This window comes from Trichosurus vulpecula, chromosome 7, assembly GCF_011100635.1.
Source record: "Trichosurus vulpecula isolate mTriVul1 chromosome 7, mTriVul1.pri, whole genome shotgun sequence".
Classification (NCBI taxonomy): Eukaryota; Metazoa; Chordata; class Mammalia; order Diprotodontia; family Phalangeridae; genus Trichosurus; species Trichosurus vulpecula.
The window spans coordinates 107,179,318-107,206,671 of NC_050579.1; the positions used below are offsets into that span (position 1 = coordinate 107,179,318).

Below are 27,354 nucleotides of genomic sequence, written 5' to 3' on the forward strand. Positions count from 1 at the left end.
CCCAGGGATTCGGCGCGCGGTAGAGTTGCGGCCTCCCAGCCATGGAAGAGATCTTTGCCAAGTTCGTGTCCCAGAAGATCAGCAAAACCCGCTGGCGGCCGGTACCCCCCGGGAGTCTGCAGCCCGCCGAGACCTTCGTCACCGGCTCTTGGGACAATGAGGTATCCTCCTCTCTCTTGTCTCATGGCTGCCAGGTGTCCGCAAGATGCCCTCCCCCTTCCCATCCTGGCGCATTTTCCTCGTGCTTCCTCTCCCGAGCAGCACCCCCCCCCCCCGCCCCCACCTCCTACCCTCCGCTACCCGGCCCATGCCCGCGGAGCAGCCCACGGGCTTCCGGCTCCCTGCTTTGGGCCTGTTCTGAAAGGATCCCTCACTCCCGACCATAGACAGCAGAGCCAGGAGAGATGTTAGATATCATCCAATTCCACTCTGTTTACAGATGAGGAAACTGAGGCAAATACGGTGAAGTGACTTGCCCAAGGTCACACAGCTAGTAAGTGTCTGAGGCCGGATTTGAACTCGGGAAGGGGAGTCTTCCTGACTCCAGGCTTGGCACTATGTGCACTGCGTTACCTGTATATATGTATCCCCCATTATAAGCTCCTTGACACAGTGCCTTGTACTCAGTAGGTATCCAGCAAGTCTTTGTATATAATTTGTGCTTCTCTCAAACATGCCTGCCCCTGCTTTAGCTACCTTGTAAGGTCTGTGGACAAAATGTTTCCCAAACAATTATGAGTTGTCTGAAGGCCCACTCAGATGCCATCTCTTTTATAAAGCTTTCCCCAAATCTCCTAGCCAGAAATGATCCCTCTTTTCAATGAATTGTGACTGCAATTTATTCATGACTTTTAAAAATACATACTTTCCATAAGCATTTATTTTCTTCCCCACCTCCTCCTGGGGGTGAGGGTTGGGGAAGAAAAACCTTGTAACCAGTATGCATTGTAAAGCACAACAAAAACCTGTTTTGGCAATGTCTAAAAATGTGTCTCAGTGCACATATGTAATCCGTTACTTCTCAGGAGTGTAACTATACTTTTTCATCATCGGTTCTTTGGAATCATGGTGAATGATTGACTTAATTAGAATTCTTGTCTTTCAGGTTGTTAATTTATACATATATGTATATATTTTAAAACAAGTCTTACCAAATTTCTTTGAAACTGCCCCTTCCATCATTTCTTGCAGCCCAAATGTATGCCGTCACATTCTTATACCATAATTTGTCATTTCCCAATTGATGGGCACCCCTTAGTTTCCAATTTTTGGCTACCATGAAAATAGCTGCTATAAATATTTTTGCTCATAAGACTAGTAGTGTTATACCTACATAAAAAGGAATACAGTTTAATAACTCTTTGGGCATATTTCTAAATCGTGTTCTCGAATGGCTCCACCATATACATAGCTCCACCAATAGTGCCTCAATGTGTTTGTTTTAATAATAACTTTCTTATGCACTTTGTTTCTAATCTGAAAGCAGGCATCATTTCTTATTTTCTTCTTCTCTCTATGCTATGCTTGCTCCTAGCCTATTACAGTGCCTTCCACTTAATAAAGATGCTTATTGGTCTTCTTAAATGAATGAGAACCTCTTTATAAATTCTAAAAATTTCATGCCTCCATGATAATAGTCGTCCTCTTAGTATCAATGACTGAGACAATACATAATGAAAAGTGAATGGTGCCCATATGTATTTATGGACCTGTTGAAATAGTTACCTGCCCCACTCCTCACTCTCCTAGGATTCCAGCAGATTGGAAACTACTTGAGTGGTTTAAACTTAACAAATAATTGATAATCCAAAAGTAAACATAGTATATTTGAAGTGAATAAAGATTGTCATTTTATAAAATGGACTTAATTTGTCATAACATAAAAATGCTACTAATTTACAGGAAAACAGTGTTTCACTCTGGTGTATTGGAGATTTTGGTAACTTGAGCACTGATGGAGGGTTTGAAGGAGATCATCAATTATTGTGTGACATCAAACATCATGGTGATGTAATGGACTTGCAGGTAACCTCGACATTTTAAGACTTAAAATATTATAAAATATTATTTCTCTAAAGATAGATTTACATGGCCCAGAGTTAATCTATTGTTCACTCTTCTGAGATCGAGAATAGTTTAAGAGAACCCCAATTTATATAAACATCCATTTATCATAATTAATATTTTTTTCTGCAGTAACTTTTCAAAGTGCTTTCATTACCTTGCACTTAATGGTAAGGAAAGGCAATGTGTAGTAGTTTCAAACTGGAATAGGCAACAGAAGGCTTTTGGTTTCCTATTATATACCATGTAAGATTTTAGTCTCTTTGAGCCTTATTCTCTTCTATAAAGTGATACTTGCCATACCTACTTCAGAGTCCTAAGGAAAATGTTTTATCAACTGTAAAGCACTTACATGGGAAGCATCAAGGCTCCATGGATGGAGAGCTGGCTTTAAGGTTGGGAAGACCAGGTTCAAATCTTGTCTCTAAGACAAGTGAATTGCACAGTAGCAGTTGCTCTATGTTGCCGATTTGTATGTGTAAGAATTTCTATGCTGTGAGTTTCCCTGACTGATAACATTATGGGTTCAGATTTATCCCCACCCTACCTCCAAAAAACCATTTTGAATAATGAATTATTTATAATTTTGGGCTTCAATTTGTTTTTTTTTCACTTATTTAGTCGTGTCTGATTCTGTAACCCTATGGACCATCCATGGGGTTTTCTTGGCAAAGAGGCTGAAGTAGTCTGCCATTTCCTTTTCCAGTGGATTATGGCAAGCAGAACTTAAATGACTTGCCCGAGGTCACACTGCTAGTGCCTGAGGACAGATTTCAACTTGGGTCTTCCTGACTCCAAGCCCATTTCTCTATCCACTGAGCTACCTAGCTGCCTGAACTTCAGTTTACTTCTCTATGAATTGGAAATAACAGCTGCCTGGCCTGTCTCACTGAGTTGTGAGAATAAAATGAAATAATATATTTGAAAGTACATGCTTCAAAAAGTGTGAAGTATTACACAAGTTATCATTGTCTCTTTTATGTTTAAAATTGTGGTGGTGGTTATCACTAGGTAAAATTGTACAAACCTTCACTAATATTTTGAATCTGTAATGAGCAGAATTTTTCTACTGCTTAGTTTTTGGACCAGGAAAGAATTGTAGCTGCTTCATCAACAGGATGTGTAACAGTTTTTCTTCACCATCCGAATAATCAGGTAAATAGCATTTTATGCAAAAATTGAACTTTTAAAATTATTCTTAAGGTTTATAGGTTAATATGTAAATATTTCCTTACCGAATAAGGAATTATACTTTATAATACTAAAACCTGAATGGCAAAAAAAATTAAAGTGTTCATATTAGTGCAAACCTTTCTCAAAAGCTAATATTCTTTGGACATGGTGGTGCATTCCTATAATTCCAGCTACCAAGAAAGCTAAGACTGGAAGATCTCTTGGCTTTAGAGTTCTGAAATGCATTGGGCTAAGCTGATTAGGTGTCCAAACTAAATATGGCATTAAGTAAGGGGGCTACCAAATTGCCTAAGGACGGGCAAACTGACCAAGGTGGGAAACAAAGCAGATTAAAGTTCCCGTGCCAATAAAAGTGGCACTGGGCCCATGACTAGATTCTTGTACTTCCAGGCTGGTTGAGATAGGCAGACCCAGTCTTTTTATTGTTTCGAAGATCATATTCTTTACCATTAAATAGTCATTTTAGTCGGTAACTACAATAATATTACTTTGCCTTTATTGTTCTATCTCTTTCTCAAAGGAAATAAGAGCATTCATTATCTCACTTGCCATAAGGGATGGAAAGATCTCTTTGGTTCTACTAATAACACCTAAATTTTTACTTTAAGGGGTTGTTATTGTTGTTGTTGTGTTTGTCCTTCGTTTTGAAGAGGACCATGACGTCAGGGAAATGATGACATAGCTTTCAGTTGACTTTGATTTGAGTGAGGAGGGCTGTGCAAGGTCACCAGCCTCACTTTCTCCTCCAGATCCATCTGGGTCCAGTGGTCTGATATTCACCAGGATGACTGGAGATGGCCCAGGATGCATTGGGACACTGGCCCTTTTAGGCTAAGGTCTTTTCAGGTGCTCATTGTGAGTGAGATACTGTAATGCCCATTCAGTGAATAGGCCTCTTTAAGAAGTTAATTAAGGGATGGCCCCCACTTTAAAGGCAGTGGCAAACCTTCATACAAAATGCCCCTTTAAAAAACCTAACCCAAATTTGTTGACCTTCAGAAAACAATAAAGGGCACTTTGATGAAAAAAACTTGTAGAGTCTTATACAGTTTATAGCTAGAAAAGGCTATATTGAGATTTTTGTTCTTCCCATGCAGGTCATCTTAGTGATGGGCACATTTAGTAAAGTCAAGAATGAAACATTTAAATAATGTAAACTATGGCTTTTATTTTTTTAATAACATTATTTGCAGGAAATCATGTCATTTCTGACCTGATTACTCTAAGAAAATTACTTATTTTTGAACACAGTAATCCTGGATACCTAGTAACTGCTTCTTTAAAAGAAAAACAAATGAAGTAAACGGAAACATTATGTACAGTAATCTAAAGCATTTTGGAAGTCTTACTTGCTTGGGGGCTTTTTAGGCATTTTGGTAGTAAGAGGTATTCCAAGATGAAAAATAAGCTATTTGTGATTTAAAAACATTCCTTTAGAAATTAATCCAGAGGATAGAAGTTTGTAAAGTATGTTTCCTAGTCATCAAAATTATATTTCTTGTGAAATATAAAGGAGAGAGAGAGGTTTTTCTGTGGAGCTGAGAAGAGAAATAGAAACAGAAAAAACAAAAGCATTTCGTGCTTTTGGTTACTTTAGGTATATTCTAATTTCCTTCAAACCTGAAAGTACTATGTTATGGGAAGAAAAATTTGCTACAATTTTGTTACTTGATAACTTTTGATTTTTTGGTGTTGCCAAATGGCTTTAAAGGTATTTTTCTTCACCCTCCCCTATTTTACACAGACGCTTGCAGTCAGCCAGGAATGGGTAGGAGCCCACTACCACATTGGCCCAGGTAGTCCTTCCTATAGGAGTGCACCATGTACTGGTATTGTATGTAACAGTCCAGAGATTGTTACTGTTGGAGAAGATGGCAGAATCAATCTCTTCAGAGTTGATTACAAGGAAGCTGTACGGACTATAGGTAAGAGAACTGATTAGTTCATTTTCTTTAGCCAGTAGGTATTAGCCACCTGTGCTATATGTACCACTGTGCTGTGAGGAATACGAAGGTGTCCAAGAAAATCTCTGTCCTTGAAGGCCTCGTAGTTTAGTATGGGAGTTAAAATGTGTCAATAAATATCTACAATAAAAGGTAATATATGAATGATACATAGTAAATGCTTTAGAGATGCAAAGGAAGGTAAAAGTGTTTTTGCTTGAGATGATCTAGGAAGACATAATGGAGAATATTGCTTTGAGCTAGAATTTGAACAGTCGGTGGAACCTTGATAGAGATGAATGGGAGAGTCTACAGGCATTAAGAATAGCTTGAACCAAAGAGACGGAAACCAGAAAGCACAGTGCGTGTTTGGAAAATGGTAGTTCAGAATATTGGGGATGTAGCATGAGATAAAACTAGAAGGTAGTTTGGGGCTAGGTGGTGGGGGAAATTGAATGCCAAGCCAAAGATGAATTGGCTAGAGAAGGCTACAGAGTGATGCTTTAGGAAGATTAATTTGGCAGGAATGTTTCAAATTAATTTGAAGGGGAAGAATCTGGGGAAAGAACAGGATTTTATTCAGGAGTCCAGAAGTGAGGTGACTGCCTGAACTATATAGTAATGAGAGTAGTAATGGAAAGGAAAGAACATTTGCAAAAGGCCTTGTGAAAGAAGACGTAACCAGACCAAGAGCTACTGGATATTAGGAATGTTGAAAGACAAGGAAGAGTCAAAGATCTGCTCAGAGCTTTGGGCCTGGTTGAATTGGGTGATGTCAACAGAGAGAGAGAAGAAATAAGGACTCTGCAATGTGCTGTAGTGAGAAAGACCCCTTGACTTGGAGACAAAAGATCTAGTTCAGATTCTGGCTCTGCTACTTGTGTGTGTGACCTTGGGCAAATCATTCCCCTTTCCGTGTCTTCAGTTTTCCTTATTCATAGGGAGCAGGTTAAACTCAGTGGTCTTGAAGGTTCCTTCCAGCTCTGAATCTATGATCTTGTGATCCTACAAGGTAGTTTGAAAGGATTTGGGGATTGTGTGGGTAGTTTTAGACATGTAGTTGAGGTGGTTGTGAGAGAGGTGGAGATGGACCTTGGAGTTGGAACTGGTCCTTGGGAAATTTAAGGACTTAGAGGTACATTTTTTGGAGTTGCAGTTATCCCTTCAACGTCGTGGGGATTGGGGGTGTGGTGCCCCCTTGATCTGGAAAATCTGCATAAAAATTTTTGGCCCCCCCTTCATATCAGACAAGTCTGAATTTTTTCTTTTATGGTGTGTTTACAGTGCCTTATTGTAAAATGTGGGTTGATGTTATACAATATGTATATGTTTTATGCATTTCCAAGTTTCTAAACTTTTCTGTTTGGCTGCTGGCCTTTGTGTGTCATCTACAACTTCCATAAAACTCCCCCAAAATTCCCATTTAATTTCTTTTGCTGGCCCTCTATATATCAAAAGTGGTGGGGAATGTCATGATGTGAAACAGATATCTATATATACTGGTGATAATTAAAACTGGTGAAAGTGAATGAAATGTCAGATGAGAGAGCATGTAAAAGAGTATGCAGTGTTGCAATCTATAATGCTTTATATTTAAAACTAAATATACGTTATAAAAGGAGATGGAGAATTCTCAGCCCAAATGGGGAAAAAAGGACATCAATCACATTATTTTAATTTTCTGTTTTTACTTAATTGTCCTACTGATATTCCCTGAGATAAACTTTGCAATTGTCCAGTCATATCTGTAAAAAAAAAACCAGAATAATTAAATTTAATGTTGCATTTCTTTTTTCTTTCAGTGGTTGAGTGAGCCAGGGATGTTTTTTACAATTTTAAATGGTTTTATTATATTAAAAAATATGTAAAAACCATCCTAAGCTTACTGGAAATACAAAAACAGGGTGGGCCAAAATCCCATGGGTTGGAGTTTGCTAACCACTAGTGTAATGTCTTACTTTTCAACTTAAAATGAAACGTGGCTGTTAAAGTAATCCTTTTGTAAACCACTTAGCTTTACACAACGAAGAATCTTGGTTCTGTTACCATAAGCATCGTTCCTACCTTCATCAGTCAACAAATATTTCTTAAACGTCTTTTCTGTACTTAGCACTATTCTGGGTGAGGGACATGATTCTTGTTCTCATAGAATTTATAATCTAGTCATACCGATTAATTCCCCATCTTAAAAAATTCATGTCTGCTCATAAAACTTATTAATGAAGTATTAAGTTGTGCAATATCAGCTATAAATAATGTAGGAATTGAAAAGGACAAATTTGAAGACTAGAGAAAACTTGATATAGGGGAAGCTGAAATTGAACTAGACTTTAAAGAATAAGGACAATTTGAATAAGTGAGGATGAAGAATATCAGGTAGGAATGGAGATGGTTTTTTTTGTTGATGAGGCAGTGGGGAGAGTAGCCTTACTTGAAGGAAGAGCAGTTGTTAGGAGAATAGTGTTAAGCAGGGGGAGCCAAATTCTAGAAAACCTTAAGAATTAGATTATGGTAGTCCTTGAAATCATGGTCAGCTCTCAGATGTAGGACATTAGAAATACAAAAGGGATGCAAGAAATTAAAAAATCCAGCACTACTACCTTTTAAAAAGCATATTAAAAAGAGTATTAACATATTTTAATTTTTTAATCAAAGGCTTCAGGATCTTCCTTTACTAATAATATTCCTTATTATTTGAAAGATTTAGCATGATTTCATCTTTAAAGTAATTGAAGAAATTTACATTCAGGATTTGTATTTTTTTTTAAAAAACAACCACTGATATGCAATTTTCTCAATTTTAGATAATGCAGACAGTAGTACTCTCCATGCAGTGACCTTCCTCCGAACTCCTGAGATTCTCACAGTAAATTCAATTGGACAGTTAAAGATATGGGATTTCAGACAGCAAGGAAGTGAACCATCTCAGATACTGTCACTGTAAGTTTTGATATACAGTTTGTTTTCTACTGCACATATCCCTCCACAAATGCCTTTTCCTGGTGCTACATGGTGGTAGGTGGGTGTATGTTGGGTTTTTGAAGGCTATGTCAGCATAGGTCAGTCTCAGGCTCTAAAAAGATTGAAAATTTTTCATTTTTGTACCTGGCAGTAGACTGTGTCTAAACAGAAAACCAGCCCAACTACACAGAAGCTTAAGCAACAAGTTGTCTACTAGGTAATAATAGTAATAATAATTGTTATTGTTATAGCTATATGTGATATTTACTATATTCCAGGCTCTATGCTAAGCCCATTACAATCATTATTTCATTTGATCCTCACAACAACCCTGGGAGGTAGGTGCTCTGAGGCAAATAAATAGAGGTTAAATAACTTATCAAGGGTCACACAGCTAGTAAGTATTTGAGATTGCATTTGAACTCAGGTCTTCTGGCTCAAGGCCTAATACTATATCCACTCTGCCATCTAACCTAGCCATAAGCACCCATGGAATTAATACATGATAATATATCAATTGGACAACCTCTTTCAGTGCAGATCCTAATCCAGCCACACCTCATTCTGTACAGCTCTTGTCCATGTGCTATAAACCATCATGTGTTAGAGGCCTTCTATTAGGTCCTATGTTTCATTGAATCTAGTATAGTTTTTAGGCAGTGTGTTTCTTGTCATTCTCATTACACAAATGACTCAGCTCCTTTTCTGATTATGCTTCTTGATGGAGATCCCTTTAACAACTTTCTCATATTTTTTTGATTTTTTTAAAATTTCTGTTATTATTTATTTAATATTTTTAGTTTTCAGTCTTGATTTCCACAAGAGTTTGAATTACAAATTTTCTCCCCATTTCTACCCTTTCCCCCACTCCAAGATGGCATATATTCTGATTGCCCCATTCACCAGTCAGCCCTCTCTTCTGTCAACCCACTCCCCACCATCCCCTTTTCCCTTACTTTCTTGTAGGGCAAGATAGGTTTTTATGCCCCATTGCCTGTATATCTTATTTCCCAGTTGCATGCAAAAACAACTTTTTTTTTTGAACATCTGCTTTTAAAACCTTGAGTTCCAAGTTCTCTCCCCTCTTCCCTCCCACCTACCCTCCCTAAGAAGGCAAGCAATTCAACATAAGTCACACATGTATCATTATGTAAAACCCTTCCACAATATTCATGTTGTGAAAGACTAACTATATTTTGCTCCTTCCTATCCTGTCCCCCTTTATTCAGTTTTCTCCCTTGACCCTGTCCCTTTTCAAAAGTGTTTGCTTTTGGTTACTTCCTCCCTTCTATCGTCCCCCCTTTTTTATCCCCTTTCTCCTTCCTTCCTGTGGAGTAAGATACACAATTGAGCGTGTATGTTATTCCCTCCTCAGGTCAAATCCGATGAGAGCAAGATTCACTCATTCCCCTTCACCTGCCCCCTCTTTCCTTCCAGTAGATCTGCTTTTTCTTGCCACTTTGATGTGAGGTAATTTACCCCACTCTATTTCTCCCTTTCTCAATATATTCCTCTCTCATCCCTTAATTTTATTTTATTTTTTTAGATATCATCCCTTCATATTCAACTCACTGTGCCCTCTGTGTGTGTGTGTTTGTGTGTGTGTGTGTGTGTGTGTGTGTGTGTATACACACACATATATATGCATATGTATATGTATATTCCCTTCAGCTACCCTGATATTGAAGTCTCATGAATTACACACATCATCTTTCCATGTAGAAATGTAAACGAAACAGTTCAACTTTAGTAAGTCCCTTGCAATTTCTTTTTCTTGTTTACCTTTTCATGCTTCTCTTGATTCTTGTGTTTGAAAGTCAGATTTTCTATTCAGCTCTGGTCTTTTCACTAAGAAAGCTTGAAAGTCCTCTATTTTAATGAAAGTCCATAGTTTGCCTTGGAGCAGTATACTCAGTTTTGCTGGGTAGGTGATTCTTGGTTTTAATCCTAGCTCCATTGACCTCTGGAATATCATATTCCAAGCCCTTTGATTCCTTAATGTAGAAGCTGTTAGATCTTGTGTTATTCTGATTGTATTTCCACAATACTCAAATTGTTTCTTTCTGGTTGCTTGCAGTATTTTCTCCTTTACCTGGGAACTGGAATTTGGTGACAGTATTCCTAGGAGTTTTCTTTTTGGGATCTTTTTCAGGATGTGATCAGTGGATTCTATTAAAATTTCTATTTTATCTATAAATCTATAAAATCTATAAAATTTATAAAATTTTACAAAAAATTTTATAAAAATCTATAAAATCTATAAAATTTCTATTTTACCCTGTGGCTCTAGAATATCAGGGCAGTTCTCCTTGATAATTTCTTGAAAGATAATATCTAGGTTCTTTTTTTGATCATGGCTTTCAGATAGTCCAATAATCTATTTTCAGTCCTGGATCTATTTTCCAGGTCAGTGGTTTTTCCAATGAGATATTTTACATTGTCTTCCATTTTTTTCATTCCTTTGGTTCTGTTTTATATCTTGATTTCTCATCAAGTCACTAGCTTCCACTTGCTCCAGTCTCATTTTTAAGGTAGTATTTTCTTCAGTGGTCTTTTGGACCTCCTTTTCCATTTGGCTAATTCTGCCTTTCAAGGCATTCTTCTCCTCATTGGCTTTTTGGAGCTCTTTTGCCATTTGAGTTAGTCTATTTTTTAAGGTGTTATTTTCTTCAGTATTTTTTTGGGTCTCCTTTAGCAAGTCATTGACTTGTTTTTCATGGTTTTCTCACATCCCTCTCATTTCTCTTCCCAATTTTTCCTCTACTTCTCTCACTTGCTTTTCCAAATCCTTTTTGAGCTCTTTCATGGCCTGAGACCAATTCATATTTTTCTTGGAGGCTTTTGATGTAGGCTCTTTGACTTTGTTGACTTCTTGTGGCTGTATGTTTTGGTCTTCTTTGTCACCAAAAAAAGATTCCTGAGTCTAAGTCTGAATCTGAGACCATTTTCGCTGCCTGTTCATGTTCCCAGCCAACTACTTGACCCTTGAGTATTTTGTCGGTGTATGACTGCTTGTAGAGTAGAGAGTACTTTTTCCCAAGTTTGAGGGGCTGCGCTGCTGTTTTCAGAGCTACTTCTACACAGCCAGCTCTGCCACACCAGTGCTCCTTCTCCCCCAAGAACCGCCAACCAGGATTGCAGCCCATATCCAGGCAGGGCAAAGCAGGCTTTGCACTCCCGCTCTAGTCTGAAGCTTAATTCCTCCCACCAGGTGGGCCTGGGGTTAGAAACAACTGCAGCCGTAGCTCTGGAAGCAGCCTCAGAGCTGCACCACCTCTGCCACCCCTGAGGTGGTGGCCAACCAGGAACTCCTTTTACTCTGTCCCAGCAGCTTTTCCCACTAACCTGCTCTGTTGTCTTTGGCGTTTGTGGGTTGAGAAGTCTGGTAACTACCGCAGCTCACTGATTCAGGGTGCTAGGGCCTGTTCTGCCCAGGTCCTGGGGCTCCCGGTCTGGTTGGTCCTGGCACGGCCCATGCTGGGCTCTGCTCCACTCCCAGCTCTGTGTGATAGACCCTTCCCAGTGACCATCCAGGCTGTCCTGGGCTGGAGCCCTCCTTCCCTTTGCTATTTCATGGGTTCTGCAGCTCTAGAATCTGTTCAGAACCATTTTTTATAGGTGTTTGGAGGGACCTGGCAGGGAGCTTAAGCAAGTCCCTGCCTTCTAGCTGCTATCTTGGCTTCGCCCCTCTCATATATTCTGTCAGTAGTCTATGCTGTAATTGTATAACTTCTCATTGTTGTCTTCTAATTCTTGTCATCAGCAAGCATCAGTTAAGTGCCTGCTATGTGCCAGACACTGTGCTAAGTGCCAGGGATTCAAAGAAAGGCAGAATTATCTTTGCCTTTAGAAATGGGAGGAACAACATGTAAGCAACTATGTACAAACAAGATATCTATCTATATCAATATATTGATAATGCTCTAGCTGTCATAAATTGGAGATAATATCAAATGGAAGGCACTAGCAATTAAAGGATTGGGAAATGCTTCTTGAAAAAGGTGGGATTTTAGCTCGGACTTGTAGGAAGCCAGGGAAGCCAGGAGGCAGAAATGAGGAGGAAGAGAATTCCAGGCATGATGGACAGCCAGTGAAAATACTCAGTCAGAAAATAGAATCCCTTGTTCAGGAACAGAGAGGAGGCTGATGTCACTGTAATACAGAGTACGTTGGAAAGAGTAGGATATAAGAAAATTGGAGAAGTAGGGAAGGGCCAGCTCATGAAGGGCTTTAGATACCAAATAAGAGTTTATATTTGATCATGGACATAATAGTCACTGGAATTTTTTGAATGGGAAGTGACATGGACAGATCTGTGCTTTGGTAGCTGAAAGATGAGCTAGAATGGAGCAAGACTTAAGGCAGCACATCCAACTATTAGATCCTTCTAGGCATGAAGTAATAAGGGCCTGCACCCAGATGGTAGCAATATCAGAAGAGAGAAGGGGTGGTACTTGAGAAATGTTAGGAACATAAAATTGACAGGACTTGGCAACAAATTGGATATAAAGAGAGAAAGAGAGTGAGGAATCAAGGATGGCACCTAGGTTTAGAGTCCAGATAACTAGGAAGGATGGTGCTGCCACTAGTAGTAAGGAAGTTAGGAAGAGGAGAAGGTTTGGGGAGAAAAGATAATTTGTTAATGATTTTGAACTCTGTTATATCTAGTTGCTGGTCTGATTTCTTCCAGACAGATAATTCCAAAGTGTGTAAAGAATCATCCAATCATGACAGATAACCATTTTGCTGAACATTTACATGATTATTAAACAAAAGCCCTGTAAATTTGAATGGGTATGATAGAGCAAGAAAATCACAGGAAACGGTCTTAAAGGCCTAAAAAAGCAGTATATTTATTTATCCTACTTACTACCAGGCCACCTCCTAATTATATTGAAAAGGCCTGCTGACCAAGGTTTCTCATTTAAAGATAACACTTAAATAGAACTTAGCCATTGTTTAAAACAACTGAAATTCCTGACCCTGTACAGGCATACCTCGTTTTATTATGCTTCATAGATACTGCATTTATTGACAAATTCAAAGTTTATGGCAATTTTGCATTGAACAAGTCTACCAGCACCATTTTTCCAACAGCATGTGCTCACATCATTTCTCTGTGTTACATTTTGGTAATTCTTACAATATTTCAGACTTTTTCATTATTATATCTGTTAAGGTGATCTCTGATCACTGATTTTTGATGTTCTTATTGTAATCGTTTTGGGGTACCACAAGCCGTACCATATCAGATGGAAAACTTTATCAATAAATGTGTGTGTTCTAACTGCCCCATTGATGTATCATTCCCTCATCTTTCTCCTTCTCTTCAGCCTACCTATTCCTGGAGTCACAACAATATTGAAATTGGGCCAGTTAATACCCCTACAATGGCTCTTAAGTGTTCAAGCGACAGGAAGATTCAATCAATACAGCAGGCTTCATTGTTTTCTTACTGTAAGCAGCTGCCATAGCTACTCCAACCTAGCTGCCACCCTGATCAGTCAGCAGTCATCAACATTGAGGCAAGACCCTCCACCAGCAAAAAGATTGTTGTTATTTAATCCATTCCAGTTCTTCAGGAACTCAATTGGGGTTTTCTTGTCAAAGATATTGGAGTGGTTTGTCATTTCCTTCTTCAGCTTATTTTAGAGATAAAGAAACTGAGGCAAACAGGGTTAAGTGACTTTCCCAGTGTCACACAGATAGTAAGTATCTAAGGCCAGATTTGAATTCAGGAAGAGTCTTCCCGATTTCAGGCCTGGCATTGTAGCCACTGGGCCACCTTGATGCTGAGCAAAAAAAGATTACAACTGATTGAAGGCTCAGGTGATGGTTGGCATTTTTTTTTTTTTTTAGCAATAAAGTATTTTTAAATTAAGGTATGTACATTGGTTTCGTGTTTTTTTTTTTAGATAGATTGCCATTGCACACTTAATAAACTACAGTACAGTGTAAACATAACTTGTATATGTAGTGGGAAGCCAGAAAATTTGTGTGATTCACTTGTGACCACACTATCTCCAAGGTATGCCTGTATTGTTTACCTGGCAGTGGGCTGAAGTCAGTATTCCTTTTGTTTGCCTACCAATAAGTAGTTCTGTTGAATCTTTATGCACTGGGGTAAATTTTGCTTTAGGCTACTCTCTACATCCTCCACTTAAATAGCTGCCTCCCTCCCTATTGCCCTTCTGGTGAGGAAGAAATTACTAAAAAAAGGATCTAGTGTACCCATGTCAGTTACTAGTCTGTTAAGATAGGGATAGATGTATGTGTAGTCATGATGTTTTTCTTCACCTATCTAGCAACTTGTGATTCTCTCCTTGAAGGATGCATATGAAAATACACCAGGCACAAGGCTTCTGAGTAGTCCACAAGCTTCGGTGATACCTGGATGGTACAGTGGCTAGAGCACTGGGCCTGGAGTCAGGAAGACCCTAGGCTTGCTCCAACACTACTACCTATTGTGACCCAAGTTGCTTGACCTCTGTTTGCCTCAGTCGCCTTATCTTTGAAATAGGCAAAATAATAGAACCTACCTCCCAAGGTTTGTTTTAAGCATCAATTGAGACCAAGTACCTTAGCACAAAATCCAGCACTTAGCTTGTGGGACTGAATGTTGTAAACTAAAAATAAGTAAATAAATTTTTTAAAAAGTTCTACAGAGTTGACAAAATTTGTGGTGTAGTGGAAAGATCACTAGATTGGGAGTCAGAAGATCTGGAGTCAAACCCCAGCTCTTTTTGCTCTTATTTTACATTGAGCAAGTCATTTACCCACTCTTTACTTTAGTTTCCTAGCCTACGATATTAAAGACTTTGAACGTACTTTGCAGCTATAGATCGTTGATCCTGTAACAAAACCAACATCTATCTTAATACTGAAATGGAACCTCAGATAGAAAACACTAAACCACCAAATAGCATCATAGCAAATAAGATTAATTGTAGCTTCACAGAAAGAAAATTGGTTACCAAAGTGGTAATATTTCAGAATCAGCTGCCTGTGTGTAGTCAGATGATTAACTTTCTCTTTTTTTAATTGATTCTTATTTTTAGTTTTCAGCATTCACTTCTATAAGATTTTGAGTTCTAAATTTTCTCCCCCTCTTCCTTCCTCCCAAAGATGGTGTGCAGTCTGATACAGACTCCACACATACATTCATATTAAACATTTTCACATTTGTCATGTTCTAAAGAAGGATTAGAACCAATGGGAGGAACCATGAGAAAGAAGAAACAAAAAAAGAAAGCAAATAGTTTCCTTCAATCTGCATTGAGACTCCATAGTTCTTTTTCTGTATGTGGACAGCATTTTCCATCATGGAGTTGTCTTAGATCCTTGCATTGCTGAGAAGAGCTAAGCCTATCAAAGTTAGTCATCACAGACTGTGGCTGTTACTGTGTACAATGTTCTCCTGGTTCTGCTCACTTCACTCAGCATGAGTTCATGTAAGTCTTTCCAGGTTTTTCTGAAATCCAAAATGATCAACTTTCTTAAAGGAAAGATGGAAATGAGCACCAAATTAGAAGCACTTAAAGTTATTTGGCACATCTAATTAAACATTTCTTTTAGCCTAAGTTATTGATTTCTTGAGGGAAAAGACTATCTTCCTCTGTTTGTATCCCTAGGGCCCAGCACCATAAACAACATATAGCAGACACTTAATAAATGCTGATTGATGGACTTTGAAAAATGGAAAATGTCTAAAATGAAGGATGATGGCTCTGATTTTTGTGATTTCTTATAGAAGTTTACCTAGAGCAAAACCACCATGAGCCACAACAAAGAAGACAAAAGGGGAGCCCAGAAACCCCCTCAGCTAGCAAATAGTCTCCAGACCAAGCACAGTCATGTGGCAGCCATGACCAGTATAGATTGAACATATAGCCGTAATGATAGCTGACATTCACATAGCCTTTTTACTTTGCATACAGTATTTCCTTTGGTCCTCACAACTCTGTGAGGTAGGTGCTTTTATTAGTATTATTATTCTTTCCTTTTACAAAAAGGGAAACTCAGACTCCTGTTAAGTGAATTACCTAGGATCATACAGCTATTGAGTTTCTGAACCAAGATTTGAATCCAGGTTGTCTCGAGTCCAAGTCTGGCACTGTCTACTCTGGAGTGATCTCATTTGCAAAATTGTGGGTGTGTCCTGAGGCCTTTTCTGTCTCTACATGTGCTCTTTTGGTGACCTCATCACTTTTATAAGTTTAATTATCACTTTATGAAGGTGACTCACAGATCTATATATACAGACTAATTCTTGCCTCTGAGCATCACGAACTATTGGACGTTTCAAACTGAATGTCTTAAAGACATCTCAAGCTCATCATTAACAAAATAGAACTATTAACTGTCCCTCCAGACCCTTCCCTAACATCTCACACCGAACTTTTTCTTTCCGCTTACACAGCCACAACCTTAGTTCACTCCCATAATTCTTGTTATCTGCAGTATTTCAGTGACCTCTCAAGTCTTGCCACTCAAATCCAGTGGCCATAAAGCTCTTTTCCTTAAGTGTCACTTCCCTATTTAATAAACTTCAGTGACTCCTTGTTGCCTTTAAGATCAAATATAAACTATTGTATTTGGCTCTTACAGCCCTTCAAAATTGGCCCCAACCTGTCCTTTTAGACTCATTACATGTTACTACCCTTTATGTACTCTACAATCCAGCCAAACTAGATTTCTCTTCCTCTCACATTGCACTCCATCTCCTGTCAACTTGCCTTTTCATTAGCTGTCCCCCATTCCTGGAATGTACTCCCTTTTCACCTGACTCATAGTGTTCTTAGCTTTAAGACACCTTAGCTGAAGCACCACTTTCTACACAAAGCCTTTCCTAATCCTTATAACTGCTATGCTCTCTCTAATTACTTTGCATTTAACTACCTTATATTTATTTTTATGCATTCTGCACATATTTTCATATATTTATATGAGGTCTTATCTCCCCCAATAGACTATAAGCTCCTTGAGTACAGGAATTTTTTATTTTTTTGTTTTGTATCTCCCGTGCCTGTTACGTAGTAGGCACAATAATGAAGAGCTGCAGAAAGGAAAATGAACCAGGGAAAGCTTGGCTTGACACTTAAATAAGTCAGATCAGCTGAAGTCTCAAGAAGAAGAAAAAGAAAGAATATATGACAGATTTTCCCCAGTGGAGTGGAGGTTTCTTGAAGGCAGTCACTGAAGATTTTTTTTTGTTTTTGTACCCTAGTGCCTTGTAAAGTGCCCAATAGTAGGTACTTAAATACTTTTTGAATAAAGTAGAACACATTTTTCAGAGTTTTCATAGTAATCTGTTATCATTATTGTTGTCATAGGAGCTGCTGGATTAAACTTGTGACCCCCCAGTGCCTAAAACATTAAATTAGCATGTCAAAATAGTGTTTCACTTGAGATTGAGAAGAATAGTTGGACCTGAACACAGAAGAAATCTGAGAGGGAACACGGGGATGTAATATAATCACTTTTCAAGTTTTTTTAAAGGGAAACTTAATTCAGCAAATATCTTTGAGAGTTGTATCATAATTAAGTTAGGAGTTGTTTCTGCAAATCACTTTGCATTGATAATGTAATATATAAGTATGTGTATCTACACACTCTCTCTCTCTCTCTCTCTCTCTCTCTCTGTCTTCCCCACCCCCTCCCCCCAAAACAATCCAGGTGTTTCTAGGCAAAAATCAAGTACTGTTTTTTCTTATATTTCACAGAGCATCTCTAATTAAAGTGGTTTTGATTAAACCATTTCACAAATGTCTTGTTTTCACCGCACTTAGAAATGTGAATATGGTCTAAGATTTCTATTCATATGCTAAATAAATGTTTTTCCATTTTAAAAAAATGTTAGGGGGCAGCTAGGTGGTGAAGTGAGTAGAGCACCAGCCTGGAGTCAGGAGGACCTGAGTTCAAATTTGGCCTCCAGACACTTGACACACTTACTAGCTGTGTGACCTTGGGCAAGTCACATAACCCCAATTCCCCTGCTTTCCCCCCTCCAAAAAAAAACCCACCAAAAAATGTTAGAAATTTCAGTAGTAGTTTGAAGTCAGTTCAACAGGTATTTTAAAGATATCTTGTCTGATTCACTACATTAGTATATTTCTTGAATCTGAGTGTAACTTAAAATAAACTTATTGTTAAGAAGAGCAGGCATTAAGAGCTTCTTTTTAAGAATTGGTGCACAATATGTATGAAAAGCATAGATGTAGGAGCATCAGAAACTAACATGTTAGCCTCATTCTGATGTACTATTCATGACTTTAGCTAACTAACTTCCTAAATAACTGCATTTTATTCCAGATTTTCTAGATATTTTGAAAGTACATCTAATCAAGTTTTGAAGTTACCAAGATAGAGTTAGTTGTTAGGGAATTAGAAGCACTGTTTAGTTTGAGGTAAGGAAAAAACTTTTTAACAATTAGAGCCATCCCAAAAAAGGATCCCTAGTTACAGGAGCAAAAGTTGGATGGCCATTTGTGAAGTGTGATGTAGAAGGAATTCTCATTAGGTGAGGATACAACTAGATGCCTTCTGATTTCTGTTCCAACTTAGATTCTGTGCTGGTTTTGTTGATCAAAGAAGATGAGTTATTACCTTCGAAAGTGGCAGCTTACTTAGGATGCTGAAGATAGAGGAACCAATTATAATTTATAGTAGACTTGTACTTGGTGTAATTTTGGTCAATGTTTTAAAATGAAATCAGGGAAAGAAGAAACTGATATAAATAAGAAAGTATTTTTTCTTTTGCATTTTCTCCAAAAGGACTGGAGACAGAGTTCCACTTCACTGTGTTGATAGACATCCCAACCAGCAACATGTTGTAGCTACAGGTGGTCAGGATGGAATGTTGAGTATTTGGGATGTTAGACAAGGTAGCATGCCAGTGTCTCTGCTGAAGGCTCATGAAGCTGAAAGTAAGTATTGGAGAAATAAAGTTTCTAGTGACTTGTATAACAATTTTAAGAGCAAAATTATTATGTCTTTAGATAGTGTATGCTATTTTCCACATTTTTGCATTTGTATTAGTACATATATTTCAGAAACAGAATTTTTCTTAACCATATGTCCAAAAGGGCATAAAATATTGAGGGCTACTTCTTTACGGGGCAGCTAGGTGGCACAGTGGGAAAAGTGCCAGACTTGGAGTCAGGAAGACTTCAATTCAAACCTGGCCTCAGAAACTCACTAGTTGTGTGATCCTGGACAAGTCACTTACTCTTGTTTGCCTCAGTTTCCTTATCTATAAAATGAGCTGGAGAAGGAAGTGGCAAACTACTCAAATATCTTTGCCAAGAAAACTAAAAATGGGGTGATGAAGAGTCAGATGTGACTAAACAAAAACTTCTTTCATTATATTTTTAGCAATACTGCCATCAAAGAAATGATTTGCAGCCATATTTATTTCCAAGAAAAAAATAAAAAAAAAATAGGCTGGCTTTTCTCTCTATAGACCTTCCTAGAAGGAAAAGAGAAGGTGTGAATCCATCTACAAATTCTGAGGTTTGGTTAACCCAGAGGAGGTGGTGGTCATGGTCATCCAGACCTTTAGATCTTTTCTCATTTCCCTTTTTATAATTGTCAACCTGTCTTGGTAAAGAAAATATATGAATACCATACCTTCTAAACAGAATTTAGTTAGGATTTAGCATCTAATTCCTTCTGATCCTAGACTAGGACAGAGTAAACTATTTTGTTTCAAATTGTAGAATACTTGGGCTTTGGTTTAGTTTTGAGAAAATTTGGATTTGAATATCTACCAGATCTATGTGAGAAGCAGCATGATATAGTAGATAGAACTGGCCCTGAAGCCAACAAGACCTGTGTTCAAGGACTGCCTCTGGCACATACTGGCTAGCAAACCACTTACCCTTTCAGTGCACTAAGCAGCTCTCTTAAGGTAGTAAATTGCAGAGAAGGTGCCAACCCACTCTGCCAGGCAGAGGGAGTTTCCCCACAGAGGAGTTCACTATACTAATGAAATCACAGGTCCATTCCCTATCCATTTTTACTCCAAACCTATAGCCTTGCAATAATGTTTGCATACATGTTTTATTTTAGTACCAATTTCTTCTTTTGGGGAAAGTAATATTCTTGTCTTCTGTGAAACTTCGTGACTTTTCATTATAGCAAAAATGAAAAATGCTGGCTTGAAATGTCTAATGCTACCAGCTACAGCTACTCTGACATGTGGGGTACCCTACCCAATGTCTCAGAGCCCGAGGTTTGTTCCAGATATAGGTTGGTTTGTTTTAACTGTAGCGTTTTAGCTAACTTACCTTCAGAGGCTCAGTTCTATTCTTAGTTTCCAGAAAGCTACTTGTTACTTAAGGTCCCCTCTGAATTGAGTTCTACTTGAGGTCTCCATTCTCAGTTGATCTCTTAATAGCCCTGGACCTGGACTTGGATTAGATCATCCCTGGAAAATTCCAGATATTTGAGCATTTCACAACCTTGGAACCAACTAATCAATTCTCAAGCATTTATTTAGTGCCCACTACATGCCGGACATTGTGTTAGGTGCTAGGGAGAAAAATACAAAAGGAAATAGTCCTTATATTTTCCTGAAATGATACTCATGGATCAGGGATGTGGGCAGCCAACATAGCAAGCAGCCAGTGTGGCTTGCAAATTTAATATTGTACTACATTTTACTGGACTCTAGGGCATTTCAGTAATATGACTTTCATCATTGAACCCTCCCCAACTTGATTCTCACTTCACTAGCCTAAAAGAACTTATCTGCTAGCAAGAACTATTCCACAAGTAGCCTTTATTGCCATTCTGTCTAGGCCCAAGAATTTTTTTGACTGTACTATTTTATCTCTGTATTCTAACAGATTTTTACACAAATAGGTGCATTCCAATAGAGCTTGATAGGATCTTTGTTGAACTAGTCTATTCAGAAATAAAATACAACTTACTCTGCTCTTGTTCTGTAGTGTGGGAAGTTCACTTCCACCCATCCAACCCAGATCATCTGTTTACTTGCTCTGAAGATGGATCCCTTTGGCATTGGGATGCCTCCACAAATGTTCCTGAAAAATCATCACTTTTTCACCAAGGTAAGAGGCTTGGAAAAGACTTTTATGCACTAATATTTCATGATCCTTTTGGAAAATGTTTGCAGGGAAGTTGGTTTTTCTCCTACGAAATTGCTTCTGCTCCATGCCAAAAGAGAACATGTAAATTCTCATCATTATGGAAGTCACTCGTTCTTTTGTCACATGGAGAGACTAAGGATATATAAATATATACATGAAATTTCCAATTGCCATTTCATTGAGGATATTTACAAAATTGTATAATATAGGTTAGTGCTAGACACCTTAGGTTCTTTTTGTGTGTCCATGTGGCTTCTTGCCATTGTGTTGTTGGATAGGCATTGACAGCCTTGCCAGGGACAGAAGAAAGGGAAGAGGGAAAGAGATACAGTACATGTTAAGCTTCTGATTTTGTTAGATCATCTCAATTCACATTGTTCTGTCTCCCAATTAGAGTCAGGGGTGAGTAGAAGAAAAATAGTAATTATGTTTATGAAAAGGAGCCTACATCTTCAGTTAAACATTTATTAATCGCCGGCTATGTGCAGTTCATTGTTCTAGACAACCTTGATCCAAAATAACATGTGATAACAGTATAAGACATATTTAAGCAAAATATTGAATACAGTCCAAGAGGAATAAGGTGATTTCCAGTGAGTAATCGAGGATAACTTTATAGAAGAGGAGGCATTTGATCCAGACTTTAAAGAATGGATAGGGAGAATAGGGAAGTACATTCTAGCCATAGTAAATAGCACAGACACAGACTTGGGGTGGGAAGTATGTGGTAGGGGTACAGAAATTGCCTAGAATAGATGTAATGTAGTGTACATAGTGTGTATCAGAGTATAGAGAGCCTTAAATATCAAACCATCTAGTATGAACTATATGTACTCAGTAAAGAGGTATTTTAGGGGGTTTTTTGCTGGAGAAGGGCAGGACTAGCTGGGTGGTGTTGAATATCTTAAATAGACTGGTGAGAAAAAGAAAGGAGGAGAAAGATTTTACAGGTGTAGAATCATCAGAAATTTATAATTGGTTATTAAAGGTGGAGATGAGGTGAGTGGAAAGGAGACGTCAAAGATAGTGACAAAGCAGTGATTATGGGAGAACAGATAAACGGCGGTGTTGGTGACAGAAATAGTGACTACAGAAGGAAAAGCAGAGCTGGGATTTTGGAGCTGAGATGTTAGGATATGTTCTATAAATGGGAAGTAATAGACAACATTGTGGAGAAGGCACTAGAGGATGGGAAAGCTTGGGTAAAGCAATTACTGTTAGCAATGAGTGAGAGTATCTTTTTGAGTCAGGAGATAAGAAGTGAATAGGTAATGGTGAAAAGTTTTGAGACGGAGAATTAAGGGAATGCTTATCAGAAGACCTAATTTCTCCCTTGCAATAAAAAGTTAAGTCATTTGTTATAAAAGTTGGGGTTGGGTGCTTGAGATGAGAGGGAAAGAAAGGTTTAGAAAGGCAGTTGGAGGGAATGAATTTGAAAATCTCAAAATTGAAAAAAACTTGGAAGGCTATGGTATTGCATTCCCAACAAGTAATCATTCAGCTTTCTCTTGTAGACCTCTAGTGAGGGGGAAGACCATTCATTCTTATTTTGGATAAGACTAAGCATTAGGACGTATTTGTTTCTTTACCCCAAGTCAAAACTTGCAATTTCTTCCATGGCTTCTATTTTATTGTCTCAGTTCAAGCAGAACAGATCTAATCACTTCTAGGTAACAGCTCTTCAAATACTTAAAAACAGTTATGTCTCCTTTTAGGGGGAGTACAAAATAAATAGAATAAGATAAAATTTAAAGATGAAAAATGGAAATTGCCATAGTTGTTACTGTACTATAAAAGATATATATGCATTTATACATAATTATACATAGTTACCATAAAGTAAGTGTGTGTGTGTGTGTGTGTGTGTGTGTGTGTGTCTGTTACACTAAAATAAATTTCAGGAAAATTTTTGTGGTAAAATCAGTTAATCAGAACTGGTTATCTGGTTTGCTGATCCTTGCCCTTGTTTTTCCTTGTTGTTTTTGACAAACAGTCTGCTTTTTTGGCTCTTTTATTTTTCGTGAGGACTATATCAGGCTGGGCTGTTCAAGACTAAGGAAATATAAAGTCTAATTATCAACAACTGGGTTTTTCAATCAAGAATTCAGAGTGAGGTGTTTGAGGAGCCATGCTCTTCATGTATCTCTTTAAAAAGAATGAAGAGAACAAAACAAAAGAAAAGTGACTACAAAAGCATAGGAAAATAAAAATGGGCAGAATTCTGATAAAATTAATTTAGACCAACTGAACCAACTTAAAGTACCAGAAGCAATACAAAAGATATCATGCAAGGTGTCTGAAGAGATGTCCTCAAATGTTTTGTAACAAGAAATTAAAATCAACATTAATAAAAAAATCCTCAGACCAAATAAGACCTGGAAGAAAGTTAAAAAGAATGGGCAAAATCAAGCTAGATTTAAAAGATGTTAAAGAAAGATCAAGAAGAAAAAAATGAAGAATTAAAAATAAAAATGTATACTAAAAAAACCTGAGAGGATCAATAGAATCAACCAACTATATAACTTATTGGGGGGAGAGGGGGAAGCACAGTCAGCCAGAAAAATGCCTGTGCAGAAGATCACAAATTATCAAAATAATGCAAAATTAAGGATCAGTTGAGAAGGCTATATGATAGACCATGACATGCCAAAACATTTAGAAAAATAGGAGAATTTGAATATGATATTACCAAAACTTGTCAAGGAAAATTTCCCAGAGATAGGGAAAGCTTTAGGATACAAATAAAAATAAACTGCAGGACTGCAAGAAAGAATCCAAGATTCAGCACACATAGAGTATAATTAAACTTAAGCATTATAATAGAAAGGAAAATGATGAACTACTGAGTACTTAAAAAGAATTGTAAATAGCTGGATTTTGTCTATGTAAATTATGCAAGGAAATGGTGGAAACTGTTGCAGAGGTTGCAAGAGTTTATTATACTTAAGGGTAATCTGCGGCCTATGATTATACACACTAAAAGCTTGCTTTCTTTAAGTGAGAAATGACCCTACTATAAACTCATAATATCCCGGAGAATCCAAACAATTCACTATATTGAAACCAGACCATTTTCGGATTAAATTATTGATCACAATCACTTGGATAGAACATTGAGTCATAAAAACGTAAGAACAACATTTGTTGTCACTGTAGTAAATATTCATAGTCCCCAAACTATGTGGAATAAAAAGATTTCAAAATATAAAGACCTGGCAGTGGAGATCAAAATCATGTTCAACAAGATCCCTATTGTGTTGAGGCTACTTTCAGAGAGACTGAGTAGGATGAGCTTATATCCAAATACTTTTATTAAGTTGTCCTAGGGCCATTCTGTCTTAAACCTATCAAAAAAAGATGAGAGTGGGATAAATCCATAGTAGATAATTTCAAGCTCTAATTTTTAAAAAAATTTTGATTCATCATGTCTCATTTTTGTTTTTTGATGATCTTTATTATCAGTGAATGGACAGAAAAAGACTGATAGGATTAAAAGTTTAAAATGCCTTCTCTAATAAAGATTTTAAGGCTATGTCATGGGTATTTAAGATTAATTCATACTGACAAATCAATTGTCAGGCAGTTGGTACATTTCCATAAGTCTTTTGTTCAAGTTTTGGGATAATAGAATTACCAACCTAATTTATTTTGAGTATTAAAGAAATATAACTAGCAAATACCTTTTAAACATATATATATTATTTGAAAAGGTCACAAATTAACATTTACTTACAAAGTGTTAACTTTTTTTTTCACAGGTGGAAGAAATAGCACATTATTAGCTCATCCTTCAAGTAACCAGCTTAATGTTAACCAATCCCTTATAAGTTCCTGGCTCAGCACTGATCCAGCAAAAGATCGTATTGAGATCACTAGTTTATTGCCAAATAGGACACTGTCCGTCAACAGCTTGGACGTTTTAGGATCTTGTCTTCTTTGTGGAACTGATGCAGAAGCAATTTATGTTACTAGACAACTTTTCTCATGAATGTTAAGTCTCAGTTCTGAGTTTTGATTTGCCTCTGTTTTAACTGTTGAATCCCAATTTGTATGTAAACTTCTCAGTGGGAACTTACATTTTAATGTGGAATCATTAGTAAATGAATGAACAGTTTTTAGTTTTGACAATTGGGTATACCTGTTACTTAATTGTAAGACTTGGTGTCTGATGACAGAAAACCTTGAACGTTCAAGAGAGTATCAAAGATATCTTTGGGCTGCTGTTATATGCTTTAAAATTTTTTTAACTTCTAAAAATTAGCTGTAATAACCTTCATATTACATTATAGTAATGTTTAAGAAGCAAGTATGTGCATAGATAAGCTGATTTTCCAAGGTTTGGTATGTTAAAATTTTTCATTGTGAGAATAGTGATAAGATAGGGCAAAGAGGTTAACACTAGTTATGCTGTCTTTTTCGTCATTAACTAAATGACCTCCTCTCCTTCACTATTAATGTGTATGGAACAAATATTTTATAAGGACACTATCCTAGGCCCTGAAACTAACAAATCTACATCACTAAGAGAGGAATTCTCCTTTATAATTTTGGTGAGGAGTCTACCAGTTTCATGTTTCTTTAGGAACCACTGGCCAGTGTGATTTCATTTTATTCTCTTATTCATTCTTAATCACCTATTTCCATCTATTCAACATTGGTCCCCTTATTCTAAATGTGTCTGCTTAAGTCTTGGAATGTCAACATTATAAAGGTGAGAAAAGCAATCTAGTTCCTTTAGTAATGTTTTTGAAATGAACATCATGTATATAAGCCAAAATTTATTTTGGTTGAACATTTTTTGTTACCAAAGAAATTTAATTTAAGCTTTCAAGATTTAATTTTTAAAATCCTCATATGACTTTGTGCATTTACATTTAATGCAGCTAGGAAATTTGGTAAGCTAAATTGCTTTGTCATTGGGTAACGTATATATAAAAATAATGAATTTGGTCATATGGTGGGTTGTCTTTTACTAGGATATTGATGGTAACTTAATATGATGCTATTAATTATGATGCTAAATTTTGTCAAAGTTTATTAGGTCAAACAGTTTTCATTAGACCATTGAGATTTAAGTCACAGCAGTGTTGACATAACAGAACTTTATGTTTACCTTAGGATTTCATGAAAAGAAATATTTTTTATTTAGTTTTTCTATTCAAATAAATATTTTCACCAGATTGTTAGTTACTCCAATATTGTCATATCTCATTTATTTTTGTAATAAAACTTTAAAGCTGAATACATCTACCCACTTTATTTTTATGAAATAGGGCCATTGATTTGATTAGACATGTACTCAGTAATTCTGATTAAAGAGATGTCAGATTAGAATACTAGCTAATACTGAGCAAGAAAGAAGAGTTAAGCGTATGAATTACCCTTCTGAAGGTGTAACTACTTAAAGTAATAGAGATGTGTCTTTTTTAAGATAAGAATGTTTGCTTTTATTTTTTCTAGCTATGAATTTTATGCTTTATTTCATTTGTTAATGAGATTTTTAAAAATTGTTTTATTATTTAATATTTTTTAGTTTTCAACATTGATTTCCACAAGATTTGAGTTACAAATTTTCTCCCCATTTCTACCCTCCCCCCCACCCCAAGATGGCATATATTTTGATTGCCCCTTCCCCCAGTCTGCCCTCTCTTCTGTTACCCCATTCCCTGCCCCCATCCCCATTCTCCTTCCTTGTAGGGCAAGATAGATTTCTTTTTTTTTTTTAATAATTTATTTAATATATTTAGTTTTCAGCATTGATTTTCACAAGAGTTTGAATTACGAATTTTCTCCCCATTTCTACCCTTCCACCCACTCCCAGATGGTGTATATTCTGGATGCCCTGTTCCCCAGTCAGTCCTCCCTTCTGTCACCCCACTCCCCTCCCATCCCCTTTTCCCTTACTGTCTTGTAGGGCAAGATAAATTTCTATGCCCCATTGCCTGTGTATCTTATTTCCTAGCTGCATGCAAAAACTTTTTTTTTGTTTGTTTTTGAACATCTGTTTTTAAAACGTTGAGTTCCAAATTCTCTCCTCTCTTCCCTCCCCATCCACCCTCCCTAAGAAGGCAAGCAATTCA

At 37.2% G+C, this 27,354-nt stretch overlaps 1 protein-coding gene across 1 annotated transcript; it reads left to right on the forward strand.

Annotated features, from left to right (window-relative positions):
* Positions 1-4: 4 nt before the first annotated feature.
* Positions 5-26,719, forward strand: NUP43 (nucleoporin 43). Its single transcript, XM_036765972.1, has 8 exons — positions 5-161; positions 1,903-2,025; positions 3,142-3,219; positions 5,003-5,183; positions 8,006-8,141; positions 18,936-19,087; positions 21,113-21,235; positions 25,033-26,719. Exons 1-8 carry the CDS (start codon positions 42-44, stop codon positions 25,260-25,262), a joined length of 1,143 nt encoding a protein of 380 aa, XP_036621867.1. The 5' UTR covers positions 5-41; the 3' UTR covers positions 25,263-26,719.
* The last annotated feature ends 635 nt before the right edge of the window (positions 26,720-27,354 follow it).

What these genes read in the sequence shown, in the direction of transcription:
- NUP43 (XM_036765972.1), top strand. Translation starts at nt 42, where the DNA reads ATGGAAGAGATCTTTGCCAAGTTCGTGTCCCAGAAGATCAGCAAAACC. An exon ending in CCGGCTCTTGGGACAATGAG is followed by an intron (nt 162 to 1,902) that starts GTATCCTCCTCT and finishes ACTAATTTACAG; the next exon opens with GAAAACAGTGTTTCACTCTG. An exon ending in GAAGGCTCATGAAGCTGAAA is followed by an intron (nt 19,088 to 21,112) that starts GTAAGTATTGGA and finishes CTTGTTCTGTAG; the next exon opens with TGTGGGAAGTTCACTTCCAC.